The following is a 22625-nucleotide window of genomic DNA, read 5'->3' as shown; positions in this document are numbered from 1 at the left end:
GATAGGTAGATCCTGACTGAATTTAGTGGTGGGGTGGGGCTTGGGAAGCTGCACAGAGTAGTTAACAATCTATACCAATATCCTGAGATTTGTGGAGTTGGGCTTGGGTTGCCCATTGATCTTGGGCCATCATCCGTGGTGATGTGGTTACAGAACCAACCTGCTAACCTGTCTGTCTCAAAGGAATGATGCATCTGAAATATTTAGAAATATTTTTTTCTTTTCCTTCTTGTGGCTATTTATATCTAACGGGAGGGAGGGCTTGATTTGACCTATAGTTTATAAAGCATTTTTGGTTCTCAAGGTTATATTAAAAACCTTTCGATCAGCACTGCCTTAAACTGGAGGTTTAAGAAAAAAAAAAAAAGTGACTTGGAGAAGAGAGGCGCTGTATCCCATAATTAGTCTCCAGAGAGATCCAGTGTTTCCCTTGTATTTCCAACAGTTGTAAACTATTTAGTGTGACAAACTTTTAGGCACCCTTTTTGGAAAATTTTGGCTAATATCCACACTGAAGGGGATGCTTTCATCCTGTCCTGAATTTTTTTCTAGATCAGTGTTACACAGACTGCAGGGGCTGGAATGTAATATTTCCACATTTTTCCTTTCTTTGCAAGTGGTAGATTTAAGACACAGGACATCCAAGCTAAGTTAGAATTGATAGGTATGCTGTCTCACACCTAGCAGTACCCAGTGATGAGAGAAGTGATCTTCAGCTACTGTCTAGTCAGGAGGACATGTGGCTTAAAAGGGATGAGTGGGTTTTAAGAGGGCCCAGTTTTTAATTAGGCATGTTTCTAATAGCAATCCACATTAATGCTATGGGGAACGCTGCAAATGTCTATTCAGCAGTTCAGGTGTGACCCTTCTTCCTTCCTACCCTTGTCCCCGTGGTGCTTATTTAAAAGGGGAAGTTAGGTCATAGTGTGAGTTGAAATGTATGCAAAATTCAGATTGTAGCACAAACCAACAAAAATGGCAAAAGTCAAACTGACATTGTCACACTATAAAATATTTAAATTACCCCACACATTTTCTTATGTCACATTAACACCTTGTATAATTAAAATGGAAATAATTTTTAAAATGTAGTTTTCATTACCTTACACTGTCTGCTCATTTTTCACGTGTTGGATGATTTGAAATAAACTAGTTAGTTTCAATGTCAGGTTCTTGTGCCCTAGCACAATTCTGTAGTGTCTGGCTTGCAGTGCCACTTGGGAATGGCTTTATTAATAAAGTTTCCATTTGAATTAAAAAAAAAAAAAAACACAAAAAACCCACTCATGGAAACATCCTGGTTGGCCGTAAGATTCATAGCTCTTTTGAACAATCTGCAATTTGGGCCAAATTTTACTTGGTTAAAGTTTAATCTTTAACTTGCAATATTTCACCCCAGCCTCTTCTCCCTCTCTTCTCCACCTCCATCTCCCAAAATGATACGTGGTCAATGGAATTCAAATACTATAGGTTCCCTTTTTAATATTAAAAAGAACTTGCTTTGTGCTAGCTTCATTCCTGTCATTGACTACTTCTGTGTTTTGGTTTCCCTTTTTTCAGATGTAAAAAACGTAGTGCAGGCTAAAAGCATTTTGATGCTCTACCTAGTTTCAACCTGTTGCTGGCAGAATAGTGATCCTAAGCAGTCTGTCTGGCATACAGTTTCGCTATGCAGTGTAGTGTTTCAAAAATTATTGTAAGGTAACTGATTTTCTCCCAGTTGTACAACCCTTTACGGACTGGTACATCCACAACATAATCTTGCACGTACCGTAACTATATTGTCCCATGGGGATCAGTTTAGCGAAGTTTACACTAACCTGTCTAAAGCTGAATTGATCTACAGAGAAGCTGCTTCTGCTTGTAGTGCCATTATCGCTTTCTTGACACTAAAATGATCTGAATTCATCAATACCTGTTTTGGGGATAGTTGTAGGAGATCCTGCTTATCCTATGGACAAATTGGAGTAGGGATAGTCTGATTTGTTCAGTTGTGTGTGTTTTTGTTTTTGTTTTTTAAATTTGTCCATGAAAAAGTCTTTCAGGCATTTTCATTCTGTGCACCATTTCTCAAGATAGGACTCCTGTTATTGGCAGCTGTCCTCCCAATCTCTCACCTGCTGCGCAACTGTAGTGTTATGAAGTTATATGAAAAAGTAGTGCTAGGGCAGGATAAAGGAGTGAAGATGAAAATAAACTTGCTTGGATTAAATGGATACAGCTGCTTGGTTAGTTCCCCTCCCCTATTGTAAATTTGTGATATTTGTTCCTCTCCCTGGATGTAGGACTTACATTTATTAGTTCCAAACGTTCCACCATTACCCGCAACCCCTAAAGACTCTGATTTCTCCTAGTGCTTTACTTTGGTTCTGTGTGTATGCACTACCTTGTCTATTTTGAGATCTTCTGCAAATTTGAATCAGTTGAATTTACACCAAAAATACACCCAATAAAAGGACATGAAGGCGCTGTGAGGGAGGTGAGGGGTGTGCTTAGTTGGTCAAAAAGCTTCTGGAATTCACAAGTTCCCCACTGGGCTGCAATTAACAGGAAGAAAAATTTCTTGAAGACTGAAGGATACTTTACCGTTGTAATATAAGCTGTGTAGAGTAGACCACCAATGATCCATGCCCTACAATTAGACTTTCTCTGTAGAGCAGTTCCCAATTTTGAGCCCTGTGTTTATTTGCTACACTCAGTGTTCAAAAGCTCTCCTTTTTGTATCTGGGCTGTTCTTTACGCGCGCACACACCCTCACCCCTACCTCTCTCTCAAGGAGCTTTAAGCACAGATGTGGCTTAAAATGTTTTCTTTAAAAAAATACACTGTCAGTTAGCACAGTGCCTGTTAAAAGAAAGCTAATTGTGTGCTTATGGTAGCTAATAGCTTCTTAAATGTGGTCACACTGCAGTTTACATTACTTTTAACACAGATGTTTCATTTACTCTTTTATGGCAGTTAATAAAACCAATTAAAACGTTGCTAATGATGGGTTGAATGTTAGCTTTTTCACTTTGCTCTTTTTTCCCCTCTTGAATTTTACAACTTCACCTGGGTTCAGGGTTCTCCCCTAATTCCTAAGGTAGAGCATTATCCTGGATTCCCTCTACTACTTTAGATGCTTTGAAGTTTTGTGGGGCAAGCGCAGAACCCTGAGCTTAGGTGTTGGCAGGTAAATGAAAGAAAAAACCGTGTTTTTAAATGAAAGCTAATTACTTTCAAGAGAAGTTGGAGTGCACATGTTTGTAGTGATTTGGATCTTAAATTGCTTTGTTTGAAGTACCATTCTTCGCGTTTAAATTCTAACCCTAATAGAAAAGTAGGGTGTTAAATGTCTTGATTTCTGAAACTGTCATTCAGCAGCAGCATCAATCCTTTCAGCTTGGTCAATGTAATACTTGAAGGAACTGCCTTGTTGAGTAGTAATTCCTTCAACTTTAATTGACTGGTGTGCCTAGGCCTATTAGGTCTAAGACAGTCATTAATACTTGAAAGTGCTTGATTGCTTAAATAATACTTAAAGCCTGAATGAAAAGCTTGGCTTTTCCAAGTGTGTGCTGGTTGCGTATTTCTATTGTGACTGCTATAGTGCTAAACTAAATATTTACAAATGGTGGTCAAATAGACTTTGTTATGCAGAATTTTAGTGCTACTGTTGAATGATTTGACTTTGTAATTATTATCCCCGCTTTGACTGTGTAATGCTCCTTTCTTTTTCAGGGTGGATTGCAAGAAGTCGCAGAGCAGTTGGAGCTGGAAAGGATAGGACCACAGCATCAGGCAGGATCTGATTCTTTACTCACGGGAATGGCCTTTTTCAAAATGAGAGAAGTAGGTGTCCATATTGCTTTCTGTTGTAGTTTATTTGGATGAAAGTAATCTGCCTTAGTAGTCAATATTGTGCTGTTCACACTTATGAGATATGCTAGAACCATTGACCCACTAAAATTGAACCATTGACCCACCAAAACCAGTGGCAGTACAACAAATTTTCAGAAGAGGTAAGAGAAATGCATGAGAGGGCATCACTTCTGTGACAAAGGGCAGAGTCTAAGACAGGCATTCCCACGCAAAGTACAATCTACAAACCGAATCCTTTCCTTTCCTTGTTTTGCTTTGTGTGCACGCTTAGTGAGGGGATGTCTCTACACGGTGTGCGCTCAGGCTCTCTCTCTCTCTCCTTTCGTCTCCTTGCTGGTGCTGTTCCTTCCTGTGGTCTGTAGGCCTTCATCTTCCACGGCAGGGAGCCCCAGCTACCTGACCCTATCGTCCGCTACCTGGGTCTTCTGAGTGATTGAAGCAGATGGCTCAGGCCACTCTGCCGGCACTTCTGTTCACCACTACCTCCTCCAGCTGACACCACGTCATACATTCTTCTTTGCATAGTGTTCCTATGGGTGCTTCACATCAGGATGTGCAGTCACCTGTGCAATGTTGATCAGAGATTTTCATCAGCGTTTTTTGCACATCCATGCCTGCACGTGAGATGTCCTTGTGTCTGGTATGAGGGTATATGGGAGGACCAGACCTGTCACCCTCCAGGTCCTTCTCAACTGCCTGTGCCTTGAGACAGAGCGTCGTGTCTGTTAGCTAGCGACACAGCTTATTAAGTGAGAGAGTTAGTCTCTCTCTCTTCTTTCTGGTATTGTCTTTTATTTAGAAGTTTGTGCTCTGCCTCTCCTCCCCCCTTCTTTGTTTGCCCAATCTGGGGCTTGTTTTTCCATGGCCTTGACCCATAGTTTCAAGTATGGGTTATGCCCGAGACCCTGGGCTTCAAACCCTGCCAGACTTGGCATAGATATTTTCCCCCTTGGTGACAGACATTCAGGCTGCCTCGACTGCCTGGGAGAGATTTATGTCCCTGCCAAGTGAAAGGGCTGCTCTGGCTTTAAAATCAGGTCTAAGAAATTGAGGGAGTACAGACTAAAACTCCTGTTGATGGAGAGCTCACTGAGACCCACAGGATCCAAGTCGCACCATTCTCCTTGGATCTAGTTGCTCAGAGAGCCCAACGGACCATCTGTGCTGCAGTAATAAGCAAAAATCCTGGGGGCCCTTAGAGAACTATGTAGACACTCAAAGAAGAAAAGATCCCATTCTCCAGAATGGGATAAGATAAGCGGAGAGTCACCCCTTCAGTCTTGGGAGACCTTGTGGTATGGGTACTGCTGAGGCGCTCATCCTCTCCGGTACTGAGACCTCAGATCTGATTAAGAAGACCATGCCACGTACTGAGAAGCTGTCAGGTAAACAACCTAGAGCAACACTGGCTTGGGCACTGGGCTCACTGTCTTTGAAACACAAGGACTCCAGAGCCAAACTGAAATTGTCATTGGTGTCATCTTCTGTAGCCAGTAGATAAGGGTTCACTTATCACACTTCCGTAATGTCTCCAGTACTTCCAGACATACTGACTCCTATCCAGAGCCCTTGGTACTATCCAGGCTCCTGTTCCATGAGGAGCTTCAGCTCCTGGAAGAGCCTGAATCGCCATTGCTGTGAGATACAAAGACACGCTCTTGTCTAGTACCAACTCACCTCCGGAGCCTACTTACCCTCTGATCCTACCATCTTCAACAGTGACTCGTTCTTCAGTACTGACATGGTCACCAGTCCCACACAAACTCACTGAGGATACCTAGCCAATACTGACACATCCTTCAGTAGCATCTTGACAGCTAAGCAAGTATCAACCTCTGGTACCAATGTGGTTACAGGACCCTCTCTGGCCGCCGTACTGACTCAACCACCGGTATCGGCACCACTTGCTTCTCTGAGGGATGACACCTTATTGGATTCTGAGGTATCTGTACAGTTTTCCTCTGCCTTCTCATTCCAGCTTCATCCTTTGAGGTACACCCTGAGGAGGAAACTCCTAGCAGTCGATGCATCTGGCAAGGATAACCTTGGGGCTCTGCCCCCTTCTTGTATGCCCCACCACAGTGGGCTTACTGGAACCTATTGGCCCCTTATGGTGAACAGTTCTTCAGGGTCCCATCTTGTAAAAGGGCATACCAGGAACAACAGCCTCCTCCCTTGGCTCCTGCTCCACAGGAGGATGTTACAAAGGAGGAAGAGCCAGCTGAGGAAGAAGAAACACCACCTTCCCACAAATCCTCCTCCTCGCTAAATGGGGTGGTCATACCTCCCACGCTGATGAATTCAAGGGCTTTCAAGACCTTGGGAAACAAATAGCAGAGACCTTATAAATTGGAGAAGATACAGGAACCCTAATGCTCTCTGTTGGACATCCTTCATACATCTCCTCAAGGAAAAATTGCCTTGCCCTTCAGTGATGCTCTGCTGGCCCAGCCCGTATGTTGCAGCAAACTCCAGCTACTACACTGCCTGCGTGTAAACTGGCTGACAAAAAAATACTATATCCCACCCACAGGCTTGAAGTATATATTTTTTTTCTCCCACCCTACACCTGACTGTCTGATTGTCAAGGTCGTTAATGAATGATACAGGCAACATCAGTCCCTCTTAATGCTGTCTGACAATGAGCTGAACTGATTGGACCTTCTGGGCTGCAAGAGCTACTCCTTGGCCTCTTTGCAGTTCAGAGTAGCCAATTACCAAGCCGTGATGACAAAATATGATTACAAACTATTCAAAGTTTTATCTTTTATTGAACACCTGCCATAGGATCTGAGGGAACAACTTCAAGTCCTCATAAGAGAAGGCCAGACAATTGCCAAGCTGTCTCTCCAGGCCCCTCTCGATGTCACCAATACAGCTGCATGTTTGATGGCTACAGCAGTAGTCATTTGCTAAGCTTCTTGGCTGCGAGCCTTAAAATGGCAGCTAGTCATCAACTTAGGGTAAAGGCACAAATATTTCTAGTCTTGTTAAGATGTGAGGAGTGTCCACATTAGGTTTTACTATTGTGTGACATACCTCGAGTTACTGGCAATCCATTAACTCAATGTACTAGTTTACTGAAGATGAACCCTGTAAATCTCTTGCACATCTCTAGGACTGCTCTGTGGCTGGGGGTGGGAAATTGGTTGCTGCTAATATAATGCATTGATTTTTCACACAAGGGCGTGTGTTAAAACATTGGCACAAGAAACTTCTCTTTTACCAGTGTATCTGTATTCTGGTCTCAGACTACGAACTTGTGGTTCTCCCTTAATATGCAAAAAGTGTTCAGAAAGTGGCAACCCTCATCTTTAATATTTTAATCCAAGTGACTTGGATTAAGTTGGAGCGTTGCATGCTGGGATGTGTAGCTTCTGCAGTCCACACTGCCATATGAAGGAGGAGGCAGCTGCATGCCTCTGGCAAATATTGCCTAGGTAGCAAGTGGAAAACAAATGCAACAGTTTCATTCTAATCCTTACTGCACATCACACAGTCTCCATGTGGTTAGGCTCAGATTAGTGTGATTGGCAGGGCACAGGCTAGAGCTGCAGGGCTGGGCTGATCTTTTTCTGGTAAGATCCAAGTATGAGGCACACTGGTGCTGTGCAAGTTTCCCCACAATACTCCTGTTCCTTTGAGCTCAAGCTTTACATGGGATCTAAAATAACAAAGAGGGAAGAAGGGGAAAAGTGAATAACATCCATATCTTGCTCAGTTCAAAGGGTGTGATACTGTATTTAAATGTGATTTAAGAGAGAAAAGGTCCAAACCCATGAATACTCCTCTAATAATAAAATGCATTCTTCAGTTACTACCATTGTAACTTGTTACATTTCCACTAACTACTAGAGCTTAGCTGGGAGAAATAAGAAACTTAGTTTTCTAATTAAAATGAGGAGTGATCTCACTGTTTTTATAAAACAAGCAAAGATTTTTAATTCTTTTGTTCAGGTCTTCATAGAAGCTTTGAAAATTTTTCTCCTCTATTAACTCTTGCACTATTTTATTTGGGAAATGGTGAGTTTTATGTTTGTATTTTGAATGAATCCTATCAACAAGACTTTTTTCTTTACTAACTTATGTTTTTGTCCTAAAACACATGTAATCTTTCACCAGTATTATTTTAGCTCGGGAAAAGATTGTATATTGATTGTTGATGTAGAACCAGCAGGGGGAGCATAACTTTCTGGTCTGTCTTTTAAGTACCACAAAAGAGGCCATTGATCTCGCTCCTTTTCTCCCCCAGCCTAAAAGATACTTGGCTTCTTGATTCTACAGCACTGGGGAGGTTTTTTTAGAAAAGCTAGTGGTGGGCTTTTTAAAGACTTTAAATAAATAAAAAAAAAAAGTAAAAGTGCCTGTAGGCAATTCCTGGAATTCACTATCCTGCATGCAGGAAATGCTGCTCTAGGCAAATCCAAGTTTTTTGGGGAAAGAGAGGATGGATGACTTTAAATAAACGTTTTGACTCTCCTGCCTGCACTCGTCCTGTCTCCCTTAAATTGTTGTGTGTGCTCTTCCCTTCATATTTACTCTATGCCCTTTCTCTACTACTTCATCTTTTGGCTCTCCTGTAATTTTGTAAAGTGCTGCATCCATGCATTATTTATTCAGTTTTCATTTTAGCTTTGCCAGTTTCTCACTACAGGGAGAGGATTTGTTTAAATGTATACATGTATTTGCATCTTCCCGCATTCCCAAAACTTCATAGATCCTGCAGCCAATCTCTAGTTCAAGCAATAGGAAATTAATGGCCTTGAATGTAGACCGGGATTTAAACTAGATAATGGTGGATAAAATCTTTAGGAAAAACTGTTTGTTAGATTTGCCCCTGTTTAAACATTCAGTATATTTTGAAAACCACACTGAGTAGTGTGTAGTGCTTAATTAGGAAGGGTGAAGGAGAAGGCCCATAGAAATCACTTACAAAGAGATACTGTTCTGTTGCATTTGTAAGACACAAAGGCTCTAATTCTTGAGTTAAAATAGACTCCTGAGACTTCTAGAGTTGTCACCATTTACTACTAATCAAAATAAGGTAAGTTGCTGTAGAAGGGCTCGGCCGAGGCTCGTCCCTCCGCAGGGCTGTGGGGTATCCCACCGCCTTGCAGTAGGTCGCTCTGGGCCCAAGTCCTGGGTCAGGGCGGGCCAGTAAACAAACAGTCAGGAGCTCGGGCCCTTAGGCAGGGGCTGAGCCAATAGTTCAATATGATCCCTGGCCCTAGGTCAGGGCGGGGCAGGAAACACACAGTCAGGAGCTCAGGCTTCTGAGCATCTGGTGCGAGGGGGAGACTGTCACCCATGAGTGGGGTGGCAGGGGGGACACAGGCCCACCCGCTCCACTGCGTCCCAGCCCAGGGCCCTAGTAGTGGCAGAAGACTCGCTGCTGTCAGTGGGGATCCTGACCACAACACACTGACATTGGTTCTGGCCCTGCTGCGGCCAGGCCAGGGTCGGCTGCCCCCGGGCTACTTCTGGACTCCTCCTTGTAAGGTACCTGGGTTTGGCCGGCGTCCTCGGTGGTTTCCAGCACCATCGATTCCTCTTGGTAACTAGCGAAGGGTAGGCGTGGCTCCTCCTCGGGGTAGCGGGCCGAGGGGTAGGCGTGGCTCCTCCTCGGGGTAGCGGGCCGAGGGGTAGGCGTGGCTCCTCCTTGGGGTAGCGGGCCGAGGGGTAGGCGCGGCTGGCCCGGCCAGTCCTCGGGTCGGCCACGGCCTCCTCGGCGTTCCCCAACCTGGAGCTAGGCCACAGGCATCTGACCTCTCCGGCGGCTGGCTTTCCACTGAGCTATGCCGCGGGGCTTTTCTACTTCGTGACCTCTGGGGGGCGGGTGCAGGACCCACTGGCTCCACCCACGTTGGTGCTAGGGGAGGCTCGTCCCTCCGTGGGGCATCCCACTGCCTTGCTACAGATGCATTGAAGGGCTAATATTCTTCCTGTCATGGCCAAGAACACTTCAGTGCCAAGAATCACTTAGTTATTTTGATTTAGTTTCACTTACATGTGGAGTATGAAAATTCAGACTTTTGTAAAAGCCTGACAGTATTTGACCTCAATAAGACTTATTCTTCAGTATTGATTTGTCTTTTTTTAACTCCTTTTTAGATGTTCTTTGAAGATCACATTGATGATGCCAAATATTGTGGTCACTTGTATGGCCTTGGTTCTGGTTCTTCCTATGTACAAAATGGCACAGGAAATGCATATGAAGAAGAAGCCAACAAACAGTCATGACATGAAATGGGAGATCATCTTTTCTGAGCTCTGTGTGCTTGTATATAGGTTTTATCTCTGGTTGAATCCCTTGGACAATGAGGCTTCCCCCTACGCCCCTTCTCAGAACACTTTATTTTCTGCCTTTCTATGTACTAAATCTGATTGTTCCTATCACAGATCTGATCTTGATATGTTGAATTTTCTGAGTTAAATTTGGCCTTTGTACCTACTCCATCTCTCAAGAAGCATGTGTAGGATCAGTGTGGCAGAGAGAAGGGGAAAGCTAAATCATAATGAATATTCTGGTAAACTTACCTAGTTGGTCTTAGTTTTGTTTTTTCTCCCTTCCCCCAAATTAACTAGCACTGATTTGTAACTAACTTCCCTGTTTCATGTCTGTCCCTTCCAGTATGCAGGTGTTTTAGCTATTCAAGATTGCGGACCATCAAATTTGCACTTTAGAGAGTGACTCTGTCTCGGATCCTCTGTTTTATCTGAAGTTTTGGGTGTTTTTGCCCTGAGCTAGAAAAATAATAGTCTGCCAACTTTAGCAACTTCACACTGTATTCCTTGGTTTTTGAGCCTGCAGAACGTAACACATTCACTGCATAACAATGTTTGTTTGTTCAAGCAAAACAAACTACTGAAATCTTAGTAACTGCTGTTATCTTACTGGTGTTCAGTCTTCCAAGCACTTCCTGAGCACATCAGCTTCTAATTGGCCTGCTGCTTTAAAGCCACTCTGTGATGGAAGAAAATGTTTGAAAACCAGCTTTACACCCTTCAGGACAAATTGTGTGAGACTTACTTTTGTATTTTTGCCATTGAGCTGAAAATCTGAGGATATTGGAACTGCAGTGGTTCTATTATGGCACACTTCCCTGGATTCAGTTCCTAGCTTTTATTCCAGTAATGTATTACCTAAATATTTTTTATTTTTTAAAGTCATATTTATTATGTACTTGATTTGATGATTTTTGCAAGTGAGTTTAGTTAAGGATAAAACCCAAAGACCTGAAGTAAACTTTATATTGAATTGAATGATTAAATTAGAAGGAAGATAACTTGTGCTTTTGTAGTTGCTACAAAGACAGATGGTACAGATATATTTGTTGTAAAACAACAAAATATAAATTACTTATAGCTAATAAAGTTACCTGAGGAGTGTAATGCTAGTTTTATTTTTTGAGTGTATCTTAGCAATATATTTTATATATATTGTTTTAAAGGACTGTACTGTACTTTAACCATGCATAGCAGAGCAATTGTGCAGGAAGACTTTTTTGGGATTGAATAGCTAAATACTAGCCTGAAATGATGGAATGCACGCCTCAGTGTGTATGTGTGTGTGTGTTATCTACACTGAAATCAATATTAGCAAATCTCCAAATGTTCGCCAAATTGATCTGTTTACCTTGTACTTTAACATATTCTTTTTTCATGAAGTTACAATAATATAACTGGGTGGTCCTTTTTAAAACAAGAACAAATGATTTGCATAACAGAGGGTATTATTTGTTTTTAAAGCTTTTGTAAATAAAGGCTTCAGAAATGTTTCTTACATATCTACAGACTGGTAGTTTTGTTCTGAAACCTTTTACTGGAATGTATATTGTACCCCATTCAGTCCCTGTATACTTCCTATTCCACTATGCATACTAATTCATCTTTCTGGTGTCTGAAAGAGCTATTAGCAACTCCCCAAGTGATGCCAGCACCAGCTGATTTCTGCCAATTGAGAGCATAGCAGGAGTCCGTTTCTATGTCCAAATTATTTCACTGCTATTAGCCTGATTTACGAGTGTATGGGTACAACTACCCAATTAATAGTTTTTCTCTTCAGGTATCTAGAGACTGTCACTCTAAGAGTTGTGCTGAATCACTCTTTATTTTGACCTCTGGGTCAGATGGGCATCAATAAGGACACTGTTAGCATTTAACAATTAAACATAGGTGCGTATCTTTAGGCCCAATCCTGCTTTCATTTGAATATCCAAATCACCTGATGACTTCAGTGGGAGTTGAGAGTATACTAGGAATGCAGGATTGGGCCCTTTGAAGGTCTGATGTACTTGTCAGACAAGCTGTTAAGATTTAAAACACTATGATGGGATTATATGTGGTTATGCCTTGAGGAAAACTGTTTTTTTGTGGATTTTTTTGTATTTGATTAATTGTTTTGAAGAATCTTCTCAGCTGTGGATAAAAGGGACTTTTAGAAAAGTTTTTGAAATATTCCTTGGTTATTTGCAGTGATAGACATTTCTGCTCTTTCCCTCTTCTTCATAATGGGAAGGGTCTTATGAATGTCTTGCTCGAAAACACACCAATCAATGTGAAATCAGGATTCCGTTTCATCACTGAGAGAAAACTCTTAAACAGCTATCATCCGCCCACGTACTTAAGAGCTGTCATCACACACAGTCCCAGCTATAGAGCATGTATTCAGATTTCTTTTGCAAAGTTAACACAAAGGAGATTTGGTTTCTAACAAGGAGCTATTTAACCTGGGGAGGAATGTCAGTTTTTTGAAAACGGGCACCTCTCATTTTGTGAGCCAGCATGTTGTAAATTGCAGATTTTCTTAAAAAAATAGGAAGAAGCAAATTACTCCTGTCCACTTAAAATTGGAATAACTTGTTTCAAAGGTGGACATGGTGATGTCTTTGTGGAGATAAATCCATGTACATATTTTAAATTGAACTATTCCAGAAATTTAGAGATGTGCCTGCTTATTATAAGTCCAAGAATTTTCATCTTAAGCCCCTGCTTACCTCGCAGCCTCCTCTAAATCTGTCACTAGATAGGCTTATGTCAATAACAAACAAGGCTGTTATTTATTTGTTGTGCCTAATGTTCCTTTTCTTGTCACTTGCATTTTGGCATCTCTGGTCAGCTGTGTCCAACTCTCTGGGCACTGGTTTATGTGTTATAGCTATGAAGGTGCTGGGTGGTGTAATGGCTAAAGAGATAAGATCCATCAGATATTCAAGAAATTCAGCAAATTATTGAGAACTTAGTAGTGTTCTTTGAGTGACTGTCCACACGGATTCCACTCTTATTGCACATGCACCACACGCGAGTGAGAGGATTCTTTTAGCAGCAGGTTCTGTTGGGGCCAAGCCTGTGCCCTAGGTGTTTGTGCACACCTCCTATCAATGGCAGAGCAGGCCCAATGGTTTCTCTTTACTGCCTGTGGCAGCAAGATGGATGCCCTGCAGTTGTTCACTTTCTTTGCACATTGTGATTGTTTTAATTCTTTTTTTACTACCGTTGTCAAAACAATAATTCAGTTAGCCTAAATGGCTCCCCTTACAGAAGTACTAGCATTATGGCAGAAGCCAAGTTAACTGGGACTTAAAGCCTGTCCCTCATGTGACACTGCAATGTTTACTGGTGATGGGCACTTCTGCTCCCTGGTTTTTCTCTGAGAAGGACATGTCCCCAGAGTGATATTCCATCTGCTTGCTCTTTCTCCAAGTGAACTCAGAGTGAGCGAAGCCAATTTCAAGCTGTTTCTACGAGAGCAAATTGATGCAAGCCGTCTCAGATGCTGAGAAGAGAGCTGCAGCCAGGTCTCTACTGTCCAGTTAGACTCTCTGTAAGTGTGTTGGTGAGCAGTGACTCCACCTCAAGCTCCTGGGCCACATCTACTCAGAGGCCCCACTCATCTGCCACTACATCGGCACTGATGTCCGACAGGCAGAAAGGAGCACCGTTCCAAAGATAAGCCCAGACATAGGTTGTCATCCCTGGCACCTGGCAGAGTGAGACAAAAGGGTCAACAGGGCCATGACTCATCCTGGGTTCATTCATCCAAGGTCCTGAGAAGGTCCATTCCATTTCCCTGGTACAGACTCCCAGTGGACAGCGCTGCTCTCTGTAGCAACCCTTCAGTGTTTACCCCAACACTGAGTGCCTTGGTACCCAAGCCTCTGTACTGTACACATTGGTACACACTACCTTGGCACCAACTATGTCTGCACCTAAACCATACACAGTGCCCAGTGATGTCTCCTCCAAAAAATTAAGGGAGGTGATAGCTAAACCCCAGCCTTGGAGTCACTGGTATGCTGGGCTCCCAGTACCAACCTCCTCTGTGGAGACAGAGTTCACCTGACAGAACTGCTTTTCCCTTAATGGAGATACAGTCCTTTTCCTCCTCCTCCTCTGCTGAGCATAGCGGAGAATCATCTCCCACTTGTCCACCATCCCCTCCCTGGATAGCCAGGTGGGTGACAGGAAGGGATTGTAGGAAGGAATCTGAGAGCGGTAACAGTAGTCTAGGCTTCACAGGGATCATCCTATCTGTACTGTCCTCAGTTTCTTCCACCTCAATATTCCTATCCGTACTACTTTTGGTCTTACTGGTGTGCAGCTGTACTCCAGGAAGCCTGCTTCATCCCCTGTCTGTAGGGCAGAATTGCCCTTCCCAAAAAGACAACTCAAGCCACTTTAATCAAGCCAGTTACTTAAGGCAGGAGGAGAGTTGAAGAATATCAGCTACCAGAGGAAGTGCAGCTGATCTCTGCTATAATCTCATCCTCCTCTGATGAGAGAGCCATTAATGGACCAATGTAGGTGGACACACTATTAGCCAGGATGGGTAAGGAATGGTGTCCCTAGCCTCTGTTTGTCAGAGGGTAGAGATGGATGGCAGGAGAGAGATCATTTGATCATTGCCTGTTAGGTTCACTCCCGCTGAGGCACCTGGCATTGGCCACTGTCAGCAGACAGGATGCTGGGCTTGATGGACCCTTGGTCTGACCCATTATGGTCATTCTTATGTTAATTCCAGGACCTGATGAAGTGCATGACAGAAACCTTGGATATACCCCTGGAAGTAGTCAAAGAGCTTGTGCCGGTGTTCTCGAACATTTAACATTCTTTTACAATAGGGAAACAAATCTAGTCTGCTCATAAAGGTCTACTGGAGCCTGCAAGAACTTCTGACATACACCTGTATCCATTCCAGCCAAATCAAAGTTGCTGACAAGATGTACCAGGGCCCTCCTAAAAGTTCTGAGTATTTCTATTCACATCCAACACCAGGTTCTCTCATAGTGGCAACAGTTCAGGAGAAATCAAAACAGCAGAGTCCTCGTAAATCCATACTTAGAGAAGAGAACCTAAACAGATTGTCCCTGTTCAGTCACTAGGTGTATTTGTCAGCTAGTCTTCAGATGAGGCTAACAATGTGGCCCTTCTCTCAAAATATAACTGTCTATAAAATGAAACAGCTTGTCCTAATTTTAAAACTCTGTAAGGAACACCAGGATGACCTGAAGCCTATCGTGGTGGAGGGACAACTGACTGCCCATAGATCATTACAGGCTGTGCTAGATGTTTGACACTATGGCACATGCAATGACCATTGCAATAGCCATGAGGGGTTATCATAGCTTCAATCCTTGGCCATTTCCAGGGAGGTATAGGCAACATTGAGGACCTCCCATTGTTGAACAGTTTGTTACCCTCAAATGGAACAAATGAGACCTTCCACTCCTCAAAGAAATCACAGGCAACTGGGCTCTTTGGGCCTCTGTCCCGACCTCTAGAAATTAGCAGTCATGCCAACAACTGCCCTGCCAACAGCGCCCTGTTGTAGGAACATCTCCCTACCAATAGAGTCCTGCCCTTTGGTTTTTCTACAGCATCAAGGGTATTCAAGAATGGAGCAATAGTGGCAGCTCATTTACAGAGAATCCAGGTCTGTCCTTACCTCAGTAACTGGCTGACTTGTGGAAGATCACCTCAACAGGTGACCGACTCTAGTCAAGTAATTCTAAAGATCTCTGCTTTACTAAGTCTCAAAACCAACAGCCAGAAATCATATTGATTCCACCTCCAAGTGTAGAGTTCATAGGAGCACTGTTAGACTGAAAGTCAATGAGAACTCACTTTCCATGAGAGGACTTGGTTAGTTTGGAATCTATCAATCAACTAAAAGCTCATCCAAAGATACCAATGAAAACATAACTTAGACTTCTAGGTCACACAATATGCCAGACTTCACCTATGCTGCATGAAGGGGTGGCTGAAATTTGTATATCTATCGAGCATTCACCACATGAACATGGTCACAGTCCCATAAGAAGGCATCTCCTCATTAAACTTGTGGAAAGGTCCTCTTCAGGCATGCAATGAAGTACCCTTCTCAACAGCTTTGTCTGCCAAATTTCTGATGACACCTGCCTCCACTCAGGGATGGGGGTATCTTTAAATTCAGGGCCTGTGGTTCCCTCATTAAGCTTGCCTCCACAAACATTCTAGAGCTCAGACTTATCCTGGCATGCAAAGTATTCTTGACTCCTCTTCAGGGATCCACAGTAAAAATGTGGACAGTCACTGTCACAGTGACAGATTGTCAACAGGCAAGTATGGATGATCTTGCTCCCACTTCTGTCAGGAAGTCACGTGTCTATGGAATTGGTTCATTCCAAACCAAATCACACTGGTGGGTCTGCACCTTGCTGGCCTTCAGGACACCTCGGCAGATCAACTGAGAAAGCAATTCTCTGACAACCATGAGTCTCTCAAAGACTCAGTCCTACAGAACATCTTTCACAAGTGGGCATTCCCTTGTGAAACCAGAAAGAGACCTGGTTACCACAGATCAGAACAAGTGTCAGATATTCTGCCCAGAGGGGTTCCAGCCCAGTCCTGGTATTAGGATTTTATTAACATTTCAGCAACCTCCTCCCCCATCTGCTCTGTCCAAAACAATCTCTCAGAATAATCCGAACCCATCTGACAGCCTGGATGCTAGTTGGATGATGTATAGCTGAGGTTCAGAACAGTCTGCTCCAAGGCAGGAAACCTTCAACCAGACTGACTCTTATAAAGCTAAATAGAAAAGAGTTTCTATTTGGGCATCTTGACACCAGCTTTCTCCCTTGACATCACCAATTTTCAGTAATACTGGACTGTTTGCTAGTCCTGATCTGGATTTTCCATCAGCTCCATAAGGACCTACCTACTCAATAATAGCAAATGAAACAATTTCCAGCAGAATGTGTGCAACAATGACCTAGTCGTTGTGACAAGATTTAGAATCCTTTCATAAAAGTCTGCCAACAGATGTGTTTCTGGTGTGTTTTAGGACAAAAGGACTTTTTGTTTGCTTGCTGGTTTCAGTGAATGGATTGTAAAAGGATTACTCTGAGTGGCATTGTTTATATTGAAGTCTGTTATGCTTGTCTTTTGCATGTGGTGGAGTGAAAAATCACAAACTGCTTCAGTGCATGTTCCCCCTTCCTACAGTGAAGTTCCGCTCCAGGGTACCCAGGCTTGACAGTACTAATCCTTTTCGTAAACTCATAGGACTGAAAGGGACTTCGAGAGGTCATCTAGTCCAGTCCCCTGCACTCATGGCTGGACTAAGTATTATCTAGACTATCCCTGACAGCTGTTTGGAGTTTTTTTTAAGAGCAGGTTAGAAGATTCCACAACCTCCGTAGGCAATTTATTGCAGTGCTTCACCACCCTGACAGGAAGTTTTTCCTAACATCCAACCTAAACCTCCCTTGCTGCATTTTAAGCCCATTGCTTCTTGTCCTATCCTCAGAGGTTAAGGAGAACAATTTTTCTCCCTCCTTCTTGTAACAACCTTTTATGTCCCATCTGTCTTCTCTACTCCAGACGAAACAAACCCAGTTTTTTCAATCTTCCCTCAAAGGTCATGTTTTCTAGACCTTTAATCATTTTTGTTGCTCTTCTCTGGATTTACTCCAATTTGTCCATATCTTCCCTGAAATGTGGCGCCCAGAACTGGACACAATACTTCAGTTGAGGCCTAATCAGTGCTGAGTAAAGCAGAATTACTTCTCATGTCTGTCTTACAACACTCCTCCGAATACATCCCAGAATGTTTGCTATTTTTTGCAACAGTGTTACACTGTTGACTCATATTTAGCTTGGGATCCACTATGACACCCAGATCCCTTTCTGCAGTACTCCTTCCTAAGCAGTCATTTCCCATTTTGTATGTGTGCAACTGATTGTTCCTTCCTAAGTGGAGTACTTTGCATTTGTCCTTGTTGAATTTCATCTTATTTACTTCAGACCTTTACTCCAGTTTGTCCAGATCATTTTGAATTATAATCCTATCCACTTGCACCCCCTCCCAGATTGGTACCATCTGCAAATTTTGTAAGTGTACTCTATGCCATTATCTAAATAATTGATGAAGATATCGAACAGAACCAGACCCAGAACTGATCCCTGTGGGACTTCACTCATTATGCCCTTCCAGCATGACTGCGAACCACTGATAACTACTCTCTGGGAACGGTTTTCCAACCAGTTATGCACCTACCTTTTAGTATCTAGGTTGCATTTCCCTAGTTTGTTTATGAGAAGGTCATGCGAGACCGTATCAAAAGCTTTACTAAAGTAAAGATATACCACGTCTACCGCTTCCACCCTATCCACAAGGCTTGTTACCCTGTCAAAGAAAGCTATCAGGTTGGTTTGGCCTGATTTGTTCTTGACAAATCCATGCTGACTGTTACTTATCATCTTATCTTCTAGATGTTTGCAAATTGTTTGCTTAATTATTTGCTCAATTATCTTTCCGAGTACAGAAGTTAAGCTGACTGGTTTGTAATTCCCCGAATTGGCCTTATTTCCCTTTTTATAGATGGGCACTATATTTGCCCTTTTCCAGTCTTTTGGAATCTCTCCTGTCTTCCATGACTTTTCAAAGATAATCGCTAATGGCTCAGATATCTCCTCTCTCATCTCCTTAAGTATTCTAGGATGCATTTCATCAGGCCCTGGTGACTTGAAGACATCTAACTTGTCTAAGTAATTTTTAACTGGTTCTTTCCCTATTTTAGCCTCTGATCCTACCTCATTTTCACTGACATTCACTATGTTAGACGTCCAATCACCACCAACCTTCTTGGTGAAAACAAACATAAAAGTCTGGGTAAGGATAAAAGGGGTAAGGAGGAATAGTCTACACTTACTGTACTTGTGCTTAGGGGAATGAAGAATTGCTGGTTCTGCTAGCGGTGATTTCCTGCTGAATGTGAAGATCTGGTTTTGCTGACAGCTGCTAGTTGCCTCCTAGGGGGAGTGCTGAAGAGGCCTTGCTGTCTTATCACTTATCACTTGCTGAGATAGGGTTGGGTTGTTTGGGTTTTTTTGCCAGGTTGGTCTTTTCTTATCATAGTGAAATTCTGGCTTCAGTGATCTATTGGGAGGAGGAGAGGAAGGGAAAAATCCTCTGCAGTAGAACATCAGAGTTAAACACCTCGGGAATGGAGATTGTTCGTAACTCGGAAATCTTTATAACTCTGAACAAAACATTATGGTGGTTCTTTCAAAAATTTATAACTGAACATTGGCTTAATACAGCTTTGAAACTTTACTATTGTAGCCAGGGGGCATGGTTTCCCTCCCTGACAGACTGGGAGAGAGCTGCGACCGCCCTCTGGTGGGCAGAGCCAGGACACCCATGACCACCCGCTAGAAGCAGAAGGGTGGGAAAGGAACTGGAAATATAAAAGACCGGCCCTCCAGCTCAGTTGAGGGAAAGCTGCCAGAGGAGCAGGACATCTCTCCACCACTGCTGGAGCTCAGACCCAACGGAGGCTGCTACAGCGCCAGAGACCCGGAGCCGTTGGAGCTGCCACTAGCCATTCACCCCTGCAAGACAAATGACAACCCAGGAACCAAGGTACCCCCTGAATGGGAGTGTAGGAGGGAGCCCAGGGAAGCCAAATAGGGTTTGGCTGCGTTATTGATAGCAAGCCAGCCAGCGTGTTACTGGATTCCACCCTGACCCAGTGGCAGATCACTCCGCCACTGCTAGGGCCCACTGTTGTGGGCCTGCATCCCCCTACTCATGCCCCCCTGCCCCTCCCCAAGAGGCCTGCCTTGGTCTGTCATCCACCCGAGCTAGGATGCCACACAGTTTTGCTATCTGCCCCACCAGAGAGCTGCTCTCCCTAGACTGCTGTGCTGCTCTGCCTGACTGCAAGCCAGAGCCATTGACTGTTGGCTGTCCCACCCTGGCTTAGGGCCAGGGCTCACAGACTCTATTGCTGCTGGCCTGGACTGCAGGCTTGGACCTACTAACTGTTGGCTAATTCCCCCCCTGAACTGAGTTGCTCCAGAGGCATTGTAGAGAGGGGGCGTGGTCTCCTTTCCTGACTGATGGAGAGAGCTGCAACTGCCTTACAACTATGCAGAAGAAAATGCTGCTTTCCCTTTATTTTTTAGCAGTTTATATTTAACACTGTACTGTATCTGCTTTTTTTGGCTCTCTGCTGCTGCCTGATTGTGTACTTCTGGTTCCAAATGAAGTGTGTGGGCGACTGGTCAGTTCGAAACTCTGGTGCTCATAACCCTGAGGTTCTACTGTACATAAATGTTATGTTGCTAGCTTGATTTGAGATGGGGAAGGCAATCATATGAATATTTGGCTGCATTACACAAACATACTTTATATTCTTTCTTCCCTTTTGTGTAATGACACAGGATTGCCGTTCCATTGCTGCCTGCCCCTTTTGCTGTCTTTGACTATCCCCACTGAAAATAGTATTAGCTGAAGTACAACAGTTTTCTGCAACAGTACAACTTTTAGACTAGTTTTTGGAAATACTCTGTTGAATTAAGAGCCATAGTTTCTGGGCCTTGCACAATGTAATGCAAGCACTTGAGCGTCTACTAAAAATAAGACCAAATATAAGCTAAATCAGTGGTGAAGGCCCTGTGGCTCAACATTCAAAGGTGGCTGATTGAGTCATAGTGGTCAGGCCCCAGCTCTTTCCTCAGTGTCCCTGAGTAAAGAAAGCTGGCACACTTTTTTGTTTGCTTGCTTGTTTGTGGTTACTCTAACAAAAATATTTATCTACCTGGCAAGATCAATCTAAAAATAAAATTTGTATAAACACAGTGTATGAATGTCGGAGGTTGTCAAAGGACTGATAATGCTAGAGCCCTTTATCTACAGATCTGGTCCAGCACAGCCAGTGGCAATGAAAGTTCCTCTATATTCCTTCATAGAGGAATCTTCTGTATGGGATAAAGTATAGTGCAGTCCCTTTATCATCTTTCATCACAGAGCTACCGTCCTTTGGGGACTGATGCCTAAGCTTGCTTCAACAACAGCGAGAACTGAGTGTGTGTTCCTGTATTTCAGATTGATACAGCTTCCTGTTACAGGTATTCTACTTTCATAAAGAGGGCCTTCTGTGTATAGTGAGAACTAGTCTGTTTTCAGAAGAATTCTTCACAAAATGAAGAGGGGCAGGAGCAGTGGCTAGTGGCATTCTGCAGCTAGGCCAAGAATGTTTGGCAAAAAGAGTGAGTAGCCACAAGAAACTGACATAGGCCTTAAAGGACCAGGCACAGCTTTTTCAGTATTGGCTGTCTACAATAAGGCAGGTGATTGTAGTCAAAATACTAGGACTTGTTTGTCGGATTCCAAGATGACCAAGTAATCAGATGGTAAGAATTTACCTAGACAGAATAAAGGAGGGGCTTTTCAGAATTGGAGCCAAAGAGGAGGTGGGCTCTAGAGAATGGTGAATTTGAAGGAAGATTTCTCATTCATGGTTCCAGGATGAAGAAAATAATTGCGGACAATGAGAGAACTGATAAAAGGCTGCAAAGGGAGGCTGTAGGCAAGTATATTGTGCCAATACAGATGCCTTTTGATCAAATACAGAGCAGCAGATGCATCAGTCATGCCAAAGTGTGCTGCTTTTTGTTTGGTTTCTTTTACAGCATCAGTGATGACAACAGTTAGCAGAGAAGAGACGTGATCTTCAGTTCTGCGCACTATTCAGTCTGTCAAAGGTCAGATTCAGCCACGCTTATGTTAGTGCAGTGTTGTGTGGGGACAAGGGATCTAACTGCTGCTGTGTGCAATTATGCACAGGAACTCTCCCAGCTCTAGAGTCAGCTGCAACATGCTATGGAGCAATGTTGCTGATGGATGCTGTTCCTGTTGCTTTAGGTTAAATCCTATTACGTGCCCTGTGGTGTTAGTGCTAACTTCACCCAAACATCCATCCACAAAAGTGGTACTGGTGGGGGAGATACAGTGAAATTCAATCCACCTCACAGTAGCTATGTTGGACCTGTTATTGGCACAGTGCTGTAAAATACTAAGTCAGCTTTGTGGAAGGAAACATGGACTGGGAGAATAGGGTTTAGTAATGCAGCAGGCTAACATAATGCATGTGCAATTTCACCTACTGTATGTAATTTGTTGTACATGAGGGGTACAGTAGATTTCCTAGCCTTTGTGGGTGGATAGTGTGATCTGTTCAATATATTTGCTTTTGTACCTGTCTTATTCTGAAGAAATTCTTACACTAAGAAAAGTACAGCCTCCATCGTCAGCAGCAAATTCATGATCACACAATTTCATCTTTTAGTAGCTCTGTGTATGCACTGTAATACTGTCAGTCATCCATCATGCACATAGCCAACATGTTTGATGTGGAGGGGGAAGCGTGAGAGATGATTAATCCCAAGGCCCCTGAGTTGAGCTGCATTTGAACTGGTACCTGGTAGCCAAATAT

General features: G+C 43.2%; 1 protein-coding gene across 3 annotated transcripts in view; it reads left to right on the top strand.

Moving 5' to 3' along the window:
- CNOT7 (CCR4-NOT transcription complex subunit 7) overlaps positions 1-11648 on the top strand; it is a 33733-nt gene extending 22085 nt beyond the window's left edge. For all 3 annotated transcript variants that reach the window (XM_054029866.1, XM_054029863.1, XM_054029864.1), the window contains exons 6-7: positions 3721-3831; positions 9973-11648. In XM_054029866.1, coding sequence (XP_053885841.1) covers positions 3721-3831; positions 9973-10101 — 240 coding nt within the window. In that variant the 3' untranslated portion in view covers positions 10102-11648. The remainder of the gene's footprint in view (positions 1-3720; positions 3832-9972) is intronic.
- Positions 11649-22625: the final 10977 nt, after the last annotated feature.

Source organism: Malaclemys terrapin, chromosome 5, assembly GCF_027887155.1.
Source record: "Malaclemys terrapin pileata isolate rMalTer1 chromosome 5, rMalTer1.hap1, whole genome shotgun sequence".
Taxonomy (NCBI): Eukaryota; Metazoa; Chordata; order Testudines; family Emydidae; genus Malaclemys; species Malaclemys terrapin.
This window is presented reverse-complemented; position numbering and strand designations above follow the sequence as displayed.